The sequence below is a fragment of the Notamacropus eugenii genome, chromosome 1, assembly GCF_028372415.1.
Source record: "Notamacropus eugenii isolate mMacEug1 chromosome 1, mMacEug1.pri_v2, whole genome shotgun sequence".
Classification (NCBI taxonomy): domain Eukaryota; kingdom Metazoa; phylum Chordata; class Mammalia; order Diprotodontia; family Macropodidae; genus Notamacropus; species Notamacropus eugenii.
In genome coordinates this window covers 705,810,025-705,825,272 of record NC_092872.1, presented here as the reverse complement: position 1 = coordinate 705,825,272, position 15,248 = coordinate 705,810,025, and the positions used below count along the sequence as shown (strand labels likewise).

The window sequence follows — 15,248 nt, the reverse complement described above, 5'->3', positions numbered from 1 at the left end:
AGCTTCTGGCTTAATATCTTGGCTTATGACTCACACTCTCTACATTTGTGTGTGCACTTTAGAAGCTATATGTGTCATTACCATTCCTCTGACCAGGTTATATAGAGAGTTCATCGGTGTAAGGAACTCCCAGCGTTCCCCTCTACTGATTCAAATAACCATTAGGAGCAGCTCTTAGAGAACTGCCCCAGGCACTGAAAGATTAAATTAATTAAAGAAGAAGCCGTGCTAAGCCATGGTCACGCAGCTACTGTGGGTCAGAGATAAGACTTAACCAAGCTCTTCCTGAATCCAAGATCAGACCCAGCTCCCCTGCAATGGGACTTTTCCTGACTCCTATGAATCACTAACTCCTTTCACTACTTCTCTTCTCGCCACATCAGACCATACTGGTGTCTATGGCCCTGGCTTGGTGGATCTGTGGGGGCAGTTTTCAGATTCCTTTGTTTTCAATTTGAAGACTTTTCTTTTAATCAGATTTTTGAAACTTCAGGCAAATGTATTCTTCACAACCTTCATTAGACAAACTGAAGTCTGATCCTGGCCAAGAACTGATCATTACTGTATCTTAAACCCTGGGCTAGAAATTCAAATTCTGGTCACCAGCACCATCTTTTTAACCAGCTATTCATGATCTGTATTCACCTTTTGAAACCTCCATCAAAAGGCAACAGCACTAATGGAAATGCCCCATTCTGCCCCAAAAGTCTTGGGACTTGACTCTTCCTTTCTGGATTGTTTCTGGTCTCAGTGTTGGCTGCTAACTACCCAAAGCTCTGAGTTAGCTGCCTGCCTCCTCTCCACTGGGCTAAAGCCTGTTCACACTGACAGTGTTATGGTTAGGAATTTTTCAAATTGTTTTGTGCTTATCTTTGTCTCTTTTCTGTGGCTTCACTGTCTCTTTACTTTTTTTCTGTTAATTTTCATATAAATTTTAATCTGTGCTCAAAATAATTCAAAAGGTGGGTTATTATTTTGTTTTATTTTTTAAAACCCAGTGATGTTGAAGTCAGGAGAAGACGCAGAATAAAAGTAACATAAAGTAATCCAAAATAATTAAGCTCAATCCCACTTTTAAACCGAGAAGTCCTTGTGTAGACAATTCTTCCCACTTTCCTAGGATAGCCCTATGAAGTCTAAAGTTGCTAAGGCCCATGGGAGATTTGGATATATTGTGCAGGTTTTCCACACAGCCTAAGCAGCCTGGGGCTGCAGGGGCTCCCTGGACCACCTGGCAGAGAATAGACAACCAGCATTCAGAACCCAAGAGCAAGGCTCAGTCTGGCCGGTCAATTCAAGATTCTCCCTTCTTGTCCCAGCTTTTTAATTGCCCTGTTACTAATGAGCTGTATAACCCTGGGCAAGACATACTTAATTACCCTGGGCCACTGTCTCCTCTGTCAAGTGCATGAAGAGGGGAGTTGGGGGGAAGGGGTGTAAAGGGAGGGCCCAGGGAGTTCAGTGGCTGAACCAGATGATCTCTCGAGCCTTTTCCAATTCTAATATTGGAGGGTCTCCTGATTCTACTTCCTCAGACTTGGCATCTCTCAGTCTTCCCTGACTGATTCACTGACTCCTCCTCTCTCAGCTCGGGCTCCCAGTCTCCCTTTGTTTCGTCTCCCCTTGCCAAGTGGCTTTTTTCTTCTGCATCTCCCTTTCCCCTTCTTCTTCCCTTCTCCAGAATCCCTCCCTCATTTCTGCTCGAGACTGAGGCTTGGGAATGGGTAGCAAGTGAGCTACGGAGAGCAGCCACTGTTTTGGCCTCTCTTTGCATTCCCAGGGCTTAGAACAGCACCTAGTACACAGCAGGCATTTAATAAATTGACCAGCCAACAAAGCTGCATCACAGCCCCAGATCCTTCATCTGTTTTTTAAGCCATAGACTAACATTTATTCCTTCCACAGATATTTATTGAGCACTTCTTAGATGGAAAGCATTGTGCTTTGGGGCATCCAGGGATGATCCAGACTCTGCTCCTGCCCTGGAGGAGCTTCCTAGCAGCCGAGCAGATGGGACCCATGCACAGATAACCAGGATGCCAGGCCTGTGGATCACAGGAGTCTTTTCTAGCTGGGCTAATCCAAAGGACTAGTTTTACACTTTGTCCAGTGCAGCACAGTTCTTTAAACTTGGATTCTGTTTAGGAGAAATAAATTAAGATCAAATTCCAGGATCAAACTAAATTGCAGAATTGGTAACTCTTAAGTTGCCTTTTATGTGGAGAGAGCCTGATTCTGAGGTCTCCTAAGCTTTCTTGAGAGCCCAGGCTTTGGGCTCAGTATTGTTGACAAGTCCAGATGGGTCCATGTACTAAAGGGGTAAAATCATTGTTTAGAGCAATCCAGGAGTGAATAATGAGGAATAATGGGAAGAAATGGTGCAAAGGAAAATTTAGTCTGAATATTAGGAGAATTTTCCTAGCAGCAAGTCTCTGTGGTAGTGGAATAGTCCCCTCCAAGGTAGCCATGGAAGCCCCACTGATTGAGTCATTTAAAATCGAACTGGACAAAGCCCAGGAGAACAGACCGTAGGAAACAATCCTTCCTCGGTTAGACGGGAGCCAGGGGAGTAACAAGCTGACTTAATAGGTCTTTGCCGTGTCTGGTTCCTTTGATTCTGTGTTTTGCTGCAAAAACACTCTGAGAGCCATGGGTTAGCCCCACGCTTTTCTTCCTTGCTTTAATAAAAAGGCTCAGGTGGCAGAGTTAACCCTTGGCCTTCGGTCGGTCAGTGACTTTCTTTCTGGCTTAGAGTGGAGAAGTTCGTTGGAGGATTCTGACCGTGGGTTTCATAGCATAAGATCTCGGCTTATTTGGCATTTCTGCCTCCTCTCTGAGATGTGTGCCGTGTGAGATCTGACACCCAGATCCTTCCTGCGGCAGCACTGGCTTGTCAGGAGAGGAGGGCTCTTCCCTTGCCAGGTAAGCTTGCCATATTGTTCGCCCCAGGGTAATGCCCACTTGCCTGCCTCTCCAGTCCTCGGTACAAGCCTATGGCTTACTGGTTTGCCACTCCCATGCTGACTTGCTGTTTTTTCCTATGAGTTTAATCCTGTGTCTGACAGACCATTTCTTCGATTTGTCACAGAGGAGGCTATTTTTGTCTTTCAAGGTGTTCGCGGCCCCACCCAATTGCCTACTCAGTGACAGGTTCTACTTCCTCTCATCCAGATCATTGGTGTGAAAAGATGGCCCTTGTTAAGGAGCCTGAAATGATTTCTGGCCCACCACTGCCATCTTCTGTTCCTCCAAGGACCTGCCTGTGTCAGGTCTTGAAAATGGCAGTGTTGGTACCCACCAGCTCTGGGACTGAATTAAAAAGAAAGAATCTCCAGAATTGAACTGCCACGTTGAAAACAAGATTTCCTTTTCAAGACATAATGTGTATGTTTAAATGTATTTCTGTGTCCTGCTTTTTTTTCATCATAATATAGTCTCTCTGGGCCCCTTTCCACCCTTATTCCCCTTCCCTGGAGAAGGGAAAGGAAGGGAGGAACTTCACTTGGCATAAAACTTAGTCTTTCTCCTTCACCTTCTCTCGTAGCCCAGTGACTTGCATGTAGGTTGCAGCATATTGCTGATTCTCCATCACCAACCCAGAGTAAAGCACATCTGGATTATAAAGGGTGTCAGGATGGTTACTGCTATGTTCTACACAATGAGAGAAAAATCCTCATTGTGCATATGCATTCTGCCCATCTGCTGAAAATATCCTGTTTGAAAATGGGCTGGTCTATCTGCATATTGACTGCTAATAAAAAAGTATGATCCAGGGCTTTAAAAAAAAAAAAGAAAAAGTTAATGTCAGTAAACTTTTATTGTCTTTGGCAGTCATTATGTGTCAGTGGATAGAGAGTCAGTCCCAGAGCCAGAACGACTTGGGTTCCAATCTGGCCTCTCACCCAAGCTGCCTCTGTAACCCAGAGGAAGTACTTAAGCTCACAGTGCCCTCGGCCATTCTCGTAGCCTACTCCAGAACAGGTACTGCCCTGCCTTGAAGACGGGAGTTTTCTCATCTTGGAGCTTATCATACTAGGGAAATCACAGGTCTCATCTCTATGCCTGTCTTTATTACATTTGAACATATCCATAATAATAACTGCAAGCACTTTACACATGTTCTCTCACTTGATCCTCACAACAGTCCTAGGAGGTAGGTGCCATTGTTGGCTCCACTTTACAAATAAGGAAGTTGGGGCTGAGAAGTGTGCCAGGGTCACCACACGGTATCTGAGGCCAGATTTGAACTTGGGTCTTCCTATTTCCAGGACCAGACCTCTATCCACATTGCCACCAACCTACTTCATAAGACTGTTGTTTTATCCTAGTTGTTTAGCCCATCATGTTTCTATTTAGCATAAAAATTTACTATATTGTGATATAGAACTTAATCTAGAGTTGAGTTGTGGCAGGTGGTGGGGAACCTGCAGCCTGGAAGCTACTTGGGGCTTTCTAGGTCCTCAAGTGTGGCCCTCTGACTGCTAAAAGGATCTGTTCCTTAAAACCTGTACTCACTCAAAAGGCTATATGGCCCAAAGACCTAGAAAGGCATACGTGGCTTTGAGGCTGCAGTTTCCCTAGCCCTCTGTTGGATTGTAAGTTTCTTCAGGACAGGGTCTTTGTCCTATTTACCTTTGGATCTCCCCCACCACCTGCAACCTAACAGATGCTTCTTACATTGAATTAGTATGTGTTTAAAAGATGTTTATTGAATGTCCAGCCAGCAAAGGGATGCAGTGAACCTGGACTTGGCTCCATTTTAGCAGAGATGAGCCTTTCCAGAATTCAGCATCATCCAGGACCTATGCTTCTAGAAACAGAGTATTAATTCCTAGGACAAAAGGTGGGAGATGAAAGGGACCTATCCTTTTATAGAAGGCATCAAAATTAAAGTCAGTCCATTTTTTTCCATTGACAAAGCACCCTGAGGGGAGGAAGAAATTGCTTTGGACAGTGGTAGGAGATAATATAGATGTTAATGAATATATGAAAATTCAATTAAAACCACATTAACTATTCTCATCTTCTTTACTAGTTACTTTCAATTCAGAATAGCATTTGAACAGCAGTACCAATTTTACAAGATTTTATTAACTAAATTTTTAACAAATCTTAACTGTACTTGAACTCAATAAGAGACCTTATTACAATACATTATGGACCTTAGCTAGTTCATTTGTTGGGACTTGTTGAAATCATTATGCGTACTGAGTATTTTAAAAAGGCTTTGGAGGAAAGCCAGGCTTTCATAGAAATTTCATGGAATTCACAGAAGATGGCAGCAGAGCCAAGGACATAGCTTGCAGAAAAGTCTTCTTGGCCATGCCTTGTCAGTCTTGATGGGTGCTTGCCAGTACCTAACACAATACCAGCTCGATGGCATGCACTCCAGGACTTGCTTTTCATTTGTTGACTTGACCCCAATTGTTTCCCTACCAACTCTATTGGGATGTGATGATCAGATCCCACTCCATCAGAGCTAAAGATGGGGGAATCTCAGCCCTGAGTCACAAGCTTCTGCTGGCTTTGAAGAAAGGCGCCACCAGTCCTTCTTGCCAGTGACTCAGGGAGTAGATCTGAACTAATCTCATCTTCTTCCTTTCCATTTTCATTTGTCAGAACTGGGCTCCCCCTGGTTGTGAGAAGTTGGGCAAGTGCTTGAACCCTCCAGAATCCAAACCAGAGAAGTGCCTTTGGCCCCACTAGCTGGATTCCAGAAACCAACGCAGCAGGTGTGGGGAGCACATCTGCCCTGGTGGGGCTCATCATAAAGGCAAGAACACAAAATGTGGAAAGACAAGTTGTCACATCCCTCGGTTCCAGCAGTGATTTTCGTCAGCTCCCTGGTGAGAGACGAGAGCATATGCCTGTCTTTGCAAGCTGTTGCCCAGTGTTAAATTCCTCCATACCATTTCTTTAGTGAGTGAAGGATTGTGGCCCAGAGGAATGACCACCCAGGAGAGAGAAGCACGGAACTGTCTTCTCTCCCTATTAAAAATCATGTTTCCCAAAGACCAACGTCTGAAAACAGGGGGGCACCTTTGAACTGCCAAGGGACCATTCCCCATATCAACCACAGGGTCACTGATGGGCAATAGATAAGGAGAAAAAACAGATACCCTGTCTTTGTATTCTCTTTTCCTCTTAAAACCTCCGAAGGCTTTCTGACCTGTGTCAGTCATTTATCTTCACATTGGTGCTATGAAGGAACAGGTATTACTGTCCCCAGTGGTTCTAATACCTTCCGGACAAACTTCTCTAGGGCCAGGTGCCCACGTTCAGATAGCTTGAATGTGTGTGTGTGTGTGTGTACATGTACGTACATGTGTACACCAAACCCTGTCTTCATCTTTCTCCATTGTATTTCAGTCCCAGTATTAACAGTGCAACTGCCAAACTTGGCTTTCAGTTACTGAAGCTGCAGGCTAGAGGAAGGAGCCTGGGGCCTTGCAGAGATCTAGCCCAGCACATCCTGCTCCGGGGCTTCCTCATTTCCTCTTGGGCCACCTTCTCATTGCCATGATCCACAGATGGTTCAGATGAATAAATATTGTGTGTGAGGGAGGAAGTCTAGAGGAAGGCAGGTGGGGGTGGGGGCAGGATTTAAAGAGGAGGGGATGCTGAGGCTATTGTCCTCAGCCCACAGGGAGTATTGGGGGGGAGGGGGCCCTGCCTGTGTGCCCTACTCCCCAAAACACACCCACTACTGAAAAGTGGAGATAGCTACATTACTGTTTCCTGTGTTGTCCTGGGTGAGAATCTGGAATTTCAGCCCCATCAGTTTCCCTGTCTTTAGTTAGAATTCAGAGGGTCTGAAGAGTCACTTACTCCATCCCCAGAGTCTGGCATTAGAGAGAGAGCACTCTGGAGCCCTGAGGGTCAGCCCGAGGTTCTAGAAGGCAGAGCCAAGTTAGACAGTGGGGAAGGTGAGGAGGGACCTTGGCTGAGAGCTTCAGTTCTTTCCTTTTCTTCTCCTTGGAGTGACCTCAAGGGACGAAAGATGGGAGCCATGCGCCTTGTCTGTGCTCCAAGATAGAGAAAGGTACTATTTTCTCTGCCCCTAAAAGGCTGGCTCTGATTTGGAGGAACCTTCTCAGGGCAGATGCAGCCTCCTCTGTGTGGCTTACCATAGAGGTGGGGGGAGATAGGTCTTCAAGGATAAGAAGCAGGAGTTCCAGACCTTTTCCATCTCTTCCTCCCAGAGACTTTGGCAGAACTGAAGGCAGTGCTCCCCACCTTCCCATTGCCCTCTACCTCCATGATACAAGAGATATACCTGAGATCCAGGGTCTTTCGGAGCAGGCTTTGTCCTCTTCTGTCTTTGCTCTGGAGCAACAGGATGGGGAGTCACAAACCAGATTTTAGGAATGTCTAAACCACACCCTTCTCCCTTCCGTTATTTGGTGTCCATTGGAGACCTGGAGCTTTCTTGGGTGTTTGTACATCTGGCTCCTTGACCTTACTGTCATGGAGGTAGAGAGGACCATCTAGGTTTGTCAGTGACACTGCTCTCTCTTGGTTCTCTTACTACTGCAACATTCTCTCCTCAGTCTCCTTTGCTGTTATCTTCATCCACATCATGCCCATTGACTATGTTTGTCTGCCAGTTACCTCTATACAAATGATTTCCAGATCCATACTTCCAACCCTAACCTATATCTCATGAGTTTCATTCCTACATCTCCAATTTATTATTAGACACCTCAAATTGGATGTCAGAAGTCATCATCTTTCCCCTCAAACCAGCCTCTTTTCCAGAATTTCCCTCTTGTTATTGAGGGTACCACCATCCTCCCACTCAGCCAGGTTCCCTACTTCTACATGGCCCTCTCCTCACTCTCATTAATCCCACATTGCCAGTCCTTTGCCAAATCTTGGTTGTTTCTACCTTCGTGATATCACTTGTATGATTCCTTTGGTATTAAGGATATAAAATAAGGATTGGATTAAAAATGGTGTTTGTTAAAAAAATATATAATTTTCTATTCAAGATGTAAAATAAATGATTCGAAGCAAACAGCCACTTCTGCTTAATTAAATCTGTTTTCCTCCATCAGGTTTTAAGGTTACAGGTCAACCACAAGGCAGTTTACATTTATTAAGCACCTACTATGTGCCAGGCAGAGACACAAACACAAGAATGAAGAAAGACAGTCCTGCCCTCAGCAAGCTCACAATTTAATGGAAGAAAACAAAACAAAAGGGAACCAAAATTAGGGGTGGGAGGGAAGCTAGGCGCCCAGTAGGGGGCTTCAGCGTTCAAGTCCTGGACATCACAAGCAAAACCAGGAGAAGAATGAAGTTGGACCAGCCCACCCCCTCCCCCAGTGGAAGCCTCCTGGCAGAGGGATGCCCTGGGCACCAAAAGAGGCACCAGGGTGACCAGAAAGCCAGATGGAGAGCCAGAAGGGGGACTTTTGTTTTCTCTAGCCTCCTGGGCCTTTCCTTCCTCCTTCACAGGGAAGACAGTCAAGGCCTTCCCCAGGGGTGTTATATCAAATGAGAGAACACACACGTACACACCCCACAATACTCTACCACCTCAAAGCCCAGAGCTGGGTCCCAGGACCCAGTTCCAGTCTTGGTTCTGCCAATTATTCCCTGCTGTCCTTGGGCAGTCACCTCATTTTCCTCAACTGAAAAAAATGGTATTGGACAAGATCATTGCCTTCAAATTCAAGTAGAAATGGGTCCCATCCTGACTTAGAAGACCACAAGTTGATGTGATTTGTGTTGTGTTGCATTTTACTTATTTTGTTAAACATTGGTTCTGGTACCATTTGGGGGTTTTGCAAGCTTACTCTCCTGGGCCCCAAGTTTCATGATGACTTCTACAGGCCTTTCCAACTCAACATCAGATTGTTAATAATAACTTCATCTCCCGTTGTCACCAGGGGACATTTCCTGTGGGCTGTCCCTCTGGCACCTTAACCTTTTGTCTTGTGTTTATCTTGTACATATCTCATGTTATCCCCATCCTGGATTGTATCCCCAAATAGAAGGCTAATGAGCATATTGTATCCTTAGCACCATTGCAGGCATTTAATAAATGCCCAAATTGAACTGAATAACTCATTATCGTCTCCCAAATAAAATCCAGACTCCCAAGAACTGGAACAGTGGGTCAATGAAAAAGCAGAGGAGCAAAAAGAGATTCTGTTGCCTCTAGGATAAAATGCAAACTCAGTTCAATTCAACAAGCGTTTATTGAGTGCCTCCTGTATGCCAGGATACAAGATCAAAATAGTCCCTGTCTTCAAGGAATTTACCTTTAATAGTCAGTAAACACGAAGCACCTACTATGTGTCAGGCACTGGGGTTACAAAAAAAGGTCAAAGAAAATGTCCCTTCTCTAGAGGAGCTTACAGTCTAGTGGGGAGACAACCCGTTAATGACTATGTACAAACAAGACAAAGAGGATAAATTGGAGATCATCAACAGAAATAAGGGGCTTGTATCAAGAGGACCTGCGTAAGGCAAGTGGGACTTTAACTAGGATTGAAAGAAGCCTGGAAGGTAAAGGTAAAAAGTTGGAGTTGGAAGATGGAGTTGTGTGAGGCATAGAAGAAAGCCAGTGGCACCAAATTGCTGACTGTAGTCGGGTTTTAGGGAGAGGAATAAGGTGTAAGAAGACTGGAAAACTAGGACTGGGGAGAAAGCTAGGTTTTTACGAAGGGCTTTGAACACTAGACACAGGATTTTGTATTTGATCCTAGAGATGATAAAGGTCCACTTGAGTTTATTGAGTAAGGGGGTATCATGGTCAGACCTGTGCTTTAGGAAAATCACTTTGGAGGCAGAATGGAGAATGAACTGGAGTGGGGGGAGACTTGAGGCAAGCAGGCCCCCAGCAGGCTATTGCAACAATCCAGGTGTGCAATGATTAGGATCTGCCCTAGAGGGGTGGCAAAGAAGGGGGGCACATTCAAGAGATGTTGCCAATGTGAAAAGGGCAGGATATAGGAAATGGGAAGTAGTGAGGAGTCCAGTTTGAATCCTGGGCTGTGAGCCTGAAAGACTGGGAGGTGATGTTGCCCTCTACAGTAAAGAGAGGACAGTTGGGACATGTTGAGTTTAAGACATGTTTACAGGACATCCAACTCCAGATATATCATAGCCAATTGTAGATGCTAGACTGGAGGTCAGCAGAGAGGTTAGGGTGCTATTTTTAGAGGGTCCACTATTGAGAAGTAGCATGAACTTCAAAAGTTGCATGCAAAATACATACAAAGTTATGTTATCAAGTAAGAGAACAGGTCTGATGTGAAGGACAATTTGTTAACAATAGAACAGGGAGGTTTTCATCTTCTGGGAGCCAAGATGACAGAGTAAGCAGTAAATTGCCATGTGTCTCCCATCATCACCCCCAAACAGCCATAAAATAACACCTTAAAACAAGTCCTGGAACAGCAGAACCAGCAAAAAGATGGGAAACTTGGAAGATCATTAGAAAATGTCTAAGGTAAAAGGGTAGTACAGTCCAGAACAGGAAGCAAGCCAGCAGCAAGCCCCACCTCAGCAAACCAACAGGAGATCCTGAGTCCCAGTGTTGTGGAGCAGGTCTACACCAACACCAGGACCTCCAACGTGCCTTAGCATAGTCAAGGGAATGAGCAGTCTCTGACAACCGCCATATGCTTCAACGTAGCCCCAGGCAAAAAGGCAGCCACCAGAAGCCAGACTACTACTTGTGTCAGTGTGTGTGTGTGTGTGTGTGTGTGTGTGTGTTCATCCTTCATTGCCGAAGAAGACCATGCCATCAGAGAACTAATGACATGACTTGCACTTGACTTTGTTTTGAGCAAGGGAGGGCAGTGTATCCCCTGGGGAAAAGACTGAAAAAGATGAACAAAAAACAACAAAAGAATCTGACCATAGAAAGTGATTATGATGACTGGGAAGATCATGACACAAACTCAGAAGAAGATAATAATGTCAAAATACCTTTGGGCAAAACCCCAAAGAAAAATGGGAAGTGGTCTCAAGCCCAGAAAGAACTCTTAGAAGAGCTCAAAAAGGAACTTAAAAATCATATGAGAGGTAGAAGAAAAAATGGGAAAAGGAACGAGAGTGATGCCAGAGAATTATGAAAAAAGTCAACAGCTTGGAAAAATAAAACAACTGCTTAAATGGAAAAGGAGATACAAAAATCCACTAAACAAAACAAATCCTTAAAAAGTACAATTGGTCAAATGGAAAAGGAAGTACAAAAGCAATTGAGGAAAACAATTCCTTAAAAGTTAGAACTGGGCAAGTGGAAGCTAATGATTCTATGAGATATCGAGTCAATCCATTCAAAGAATGAAAAAAAAGAAGATAATGTAAAATGCCTAATTGGAAAAACAACTGACCTGGAAAACAGATCTAGAAGGGACAGTGTCAGAATCGCTTGAACACCTGAAAACCATAATCAAAAGGAGGACCTGGACAGCATCTTCCAAGAAATTATCAAGGGAACCTGCCTTGATATCCTGGAAGTAGAAAAAAATAGGCTTTGTTAGAATCCATCTTTCCTCTCAGGAAAGAGATCCTAAAATAAAAACTCCAAGGACCATTATAGCCAAATTTCAGAGCTATGAGGTCAAATAAAAAATACTGCAAGTGGCCAGAAAGAAACAAGTCAAATATTGGGGAGCCACAATCAGGATTCCACAGCACTTAGCAGCTGCAATGTTAAAGTACTGGAGGTCCTGGAACATGATTTTCTGGAAGGGAAAGGAGCTTGGACTACAACCAAGAATCACCTGTCTGGTGAAATTAAGCATAATACTTAAGGGAAAAAAAGGGAAGGTCATTCAATGAAACAGAAGGATTTCAAGCTTTCATAAGGAGACCAGAATTAAACCAAAAACTTGATCTCTGGTATCAAGAACCAAAAGAAGCACAAACACGTAAAGAAAGGAAAAAAACCATAAAGAATTCAGTAGAGCTAAACTGTTTACTTCCTACATGGGAAGATATCTATAATTCTTAAAAAAAATTTGTATCACTAGTAGTACAACTGAAAGGAATATACACAGACAGAGGGTATGGGCTTAAGGGGAATTTGAGAATATGACAAAAAATAAAGGATGAGAAAGAAGTGCGTGCGTGTGTTCGTCCTTCATTACTGAAGAAGACCATGCCATCAGAGAAATAATGATATGACTTGCACTTGACTTTGTTTTGAGTGAGAGTGGGCTGTGCAGATCACCAGCCTCACTTCTCCTCCAGAGCCATCTGAATCTGGTGACCAGATATTCATCAGGATGATTGGAGATGACCCAGGATGAGGCAATTGAGGTTAAGTGACTTGCCCAAGGTCACACAGCTAGTGAGTGTCGTGTCTGAGGTGAGATTTGAACTCAGGTCCTCCTGACTCCTGCACTGGTGCTCTATCCACTGTACCACCTAGCTGCAGGAGGAAGGGAAAGGTAGAATGGGGTAAATTATTTTCACATGAAGAGGCATGAAAAACTGATTACAATTGAGGGGAAGATGGGAGAATGGGCAATGGGCATCACTTGAACCTTCCTCTCATCACTATTGGCTCAGACAGGGAATAATATACACAATTAGCTGAATATAGAAATCTGTCTTACCTGACAGGGAAGTAAGAGAGTCTGAGATTAAGTAAAGAGGGGAGGGGAGACTGCAGAAGAAAGGGAAGATTGGAGGAGGTGGTAGACAGAAGCAAAACACTGGTGAGGATGAAAAGGGTGAAAGGAGAGAGAGGACAAACAGGAGCAAAAATAGGATAGAAGGAATTACACAGTAATCATAACTGTGAATGTGAATGGGATGAACTCCCATGAAACAGAAGTGGACAACAGTGTATCAAAAACCAGCATCCTACAATATGTCGTTTCCAAGAAACACACTTGAAGCAGACACACACACACACACACACACACATACACACATACACACACACGCACACACACACACTGTAAAGGTAAGGGACTGGAGCAGGAAGGATTATGCTTCAGCTAAAATAGGAAAAAAAATCAGGGGGTAGTAATCCTGATCACAGACAAAGTAAAAGCAAAGATAGACCTTATAATTGAGAGAGATAAGGGAGGAAACTACATCTTGCTAAAAGGTACCATAGACAATGAAGCAATATCAATACTAAACATATATGAACCAAGTGGTATACCATCCAAATTTTTAAAGGAGAAGTTAAGTGAGTTACAGAAAAAATAGGTACAAAACTATACGAGTGGGGAACCTCAATTGCCCCCTCTCAGAACTTGATGAATCCAACCAAAAAATAAATAAGAAAGAAACTGAGGTAAATAGAATATTAGAAAAGGTAGATAAGACAGACCTTTGGAGAAAACTGAATGGAAAAAGGAATATACTTTTTTCTCGGCAGCACATGGCACTTACACAAAAATTGACCATGTATTAGGGCATAAAAGTCTCAAAATCAAGTGTAGAAAGACAAATATTAAATGTATTATTTTCAGATCATAATGCAATAAAAATTACATTCAACAAAGGACAGTGGAAAGATAGATTAAAAATTAATTGGAAACTAATCAAATCCTAAAGAATAAGTGAGTCGAAAGAATCACAGAAATAATAATTTCATAATGCAGAATGGCAACAATGAGATAACATACCAAAATGTATGGGATGCAACCAAAGCAGTACCTAGGGAAACATTTATTTCTCTAAATACATATATCAACAAAATAGGGGGAAAAAACATCAGTGAATTGGTCATGCAATTTAAAAAACTAGAAAAAGAAAAAATTTAAAATTCCCAATTGAGCACCAAATTGGAAATCCTGAAAATCAAAGGTAAGATGAATAAGACAGAAAAAAAAACTTGAGCTAATAAATCTTAAGAGCTGGTTTTATGAAAAGCCACTAAGATAGATAGGCCATTGATTAATTTGATTTAAAAAAGAAGAAAACCAAATATCCAGTATCAAAAATGAAAAGAGTGAAATCACTGCCAGTGAAGAAGAAATTGAAGCAATCATTAGGAAACATTTTACCCAGTTATATGCCAATAAATTTGATGGTCTGAGCAAAATCAGTGAATTTTCATGAAAATATAAATTATCCTCATTAACAGATCAGGAATAAAATGCCTAAATATCTCCATCTTAGAAAAAAGAAATTGAACAAGCCATAAATGAACTCCCTAAGAAAAAATCCTCAGGACCAGACAGATTGACAAGCAAAATCTTCTCAAACGTTTAAAGAACAATGAATCCCAATACTATATAAACTATTTGGGAAAATAGGTAAAGAGAGCCCTACCACCTTTTATGACACAAATATGGTGCTGATACCAATTTCCCTAATGAATATTGATGCAAAAATTTTGAACAAAATACTAGGAAAGGCAATATATCACAAAAGTTATACACTATGACCAGGTGGGATTTATACTAGGAATGCAAGGTTGGTTCAGTATTGGGAAAACTATCACCATAATTGATCATATCAATAACAAAATCAACAGAGATAATATGATTATCTCATAGGTGCTGAAAAAGCTTTTGACAAAATACAGCACCTATTCCTATTAAAAAACAATAGAGAGCATAGGAATAAAGGGAGCATTCCTTAAAATGATAAGTAGTGTTTATCTGTCTAAAACATCAGCAGGCATTATCTGTTATGGGGATAAGCTAGAAGTCTTCCCCATAGGATTCCCATTATCACTACTATTATACAATATGGTACTAACAATGTTAGCTGTAGCAAGAAAAGAAGAAAAAGAAATGCAAGGAATTAAACACTGAGGAAACAGAACTGTCACTCTTTACAGGTGATATGATGGTATACATACTTGGAGCACCCTAGAGAATCAAATAAAAAACTGCTTGAAATAATAACTTTAGCAAAGTTGCAGGATATAAGATAAACCCACATAAATTTTCAGCATTTTCTTATATGACCAACAAAGCCCAGCAGGAAGAGATAAAAAAATTTCATATAGTAACCTAATGTTTGATAAACCCAAAAAAAGACCCCAGCCTTTGGGATGAGAACTCACTATTTGTCAAAAACTGCTGGGAAAGCTGGAAAACAATAGGACGCAAAGTAGGTATAGACCAACATCTCACACCTTATACCAAAATGGGTGCATGATTTAGATGTAAAGGGTGACACCACAAGCAAATTAGAAGAACAAGGAAAAGTCTACCTGTCGGATCTACGGGGAAGGGAATTCATGACCAAATGAGATAAGAGCATTACAAAATGTAAAAACAGATCATTTTGATTATATTAAAATAAAAAGCTTT

The 15,248-nt window shown here is 42.4% G+C and overlaps 1 protein-coding gene across 4 annotated transcripts in view; it reads left to right on the top strand.

Annotated features, from left to right (window-relative positions):
- GALNS (galactosamine (N-acetyl)-6-sulfatase) overlaps window positions 1-8,017 on the top strand; it is a 68,234-nt gene extending 60,217 nt beyond the window's left edge. For 3 of the 4 annotated variants that reach the window (XR_011972915.1, XM_072636336.1, XM_072636340.1), the window contains one exon: window positions 5,620-8,017. Coding sequence is in view for 2 of the 4 variants with exons in the window: in XM_072636336.1 (XP_072492437.1) it covers window positions 5,620-5,706 (87 nt within the window). In the remaining 2 variants the exon portion in view is untranslated. Of the gene's footprint in view, window positions 1-3,112; window positions 3,385-5,619 lie in introns of all 4 variants that reach the window. The other variant, XR_011972916.1, reaches the window with a different exon arrangement.
- The last annotated feature ends 7,231 nt before the right edge of the window (window positions 8,018-15,248 follow it).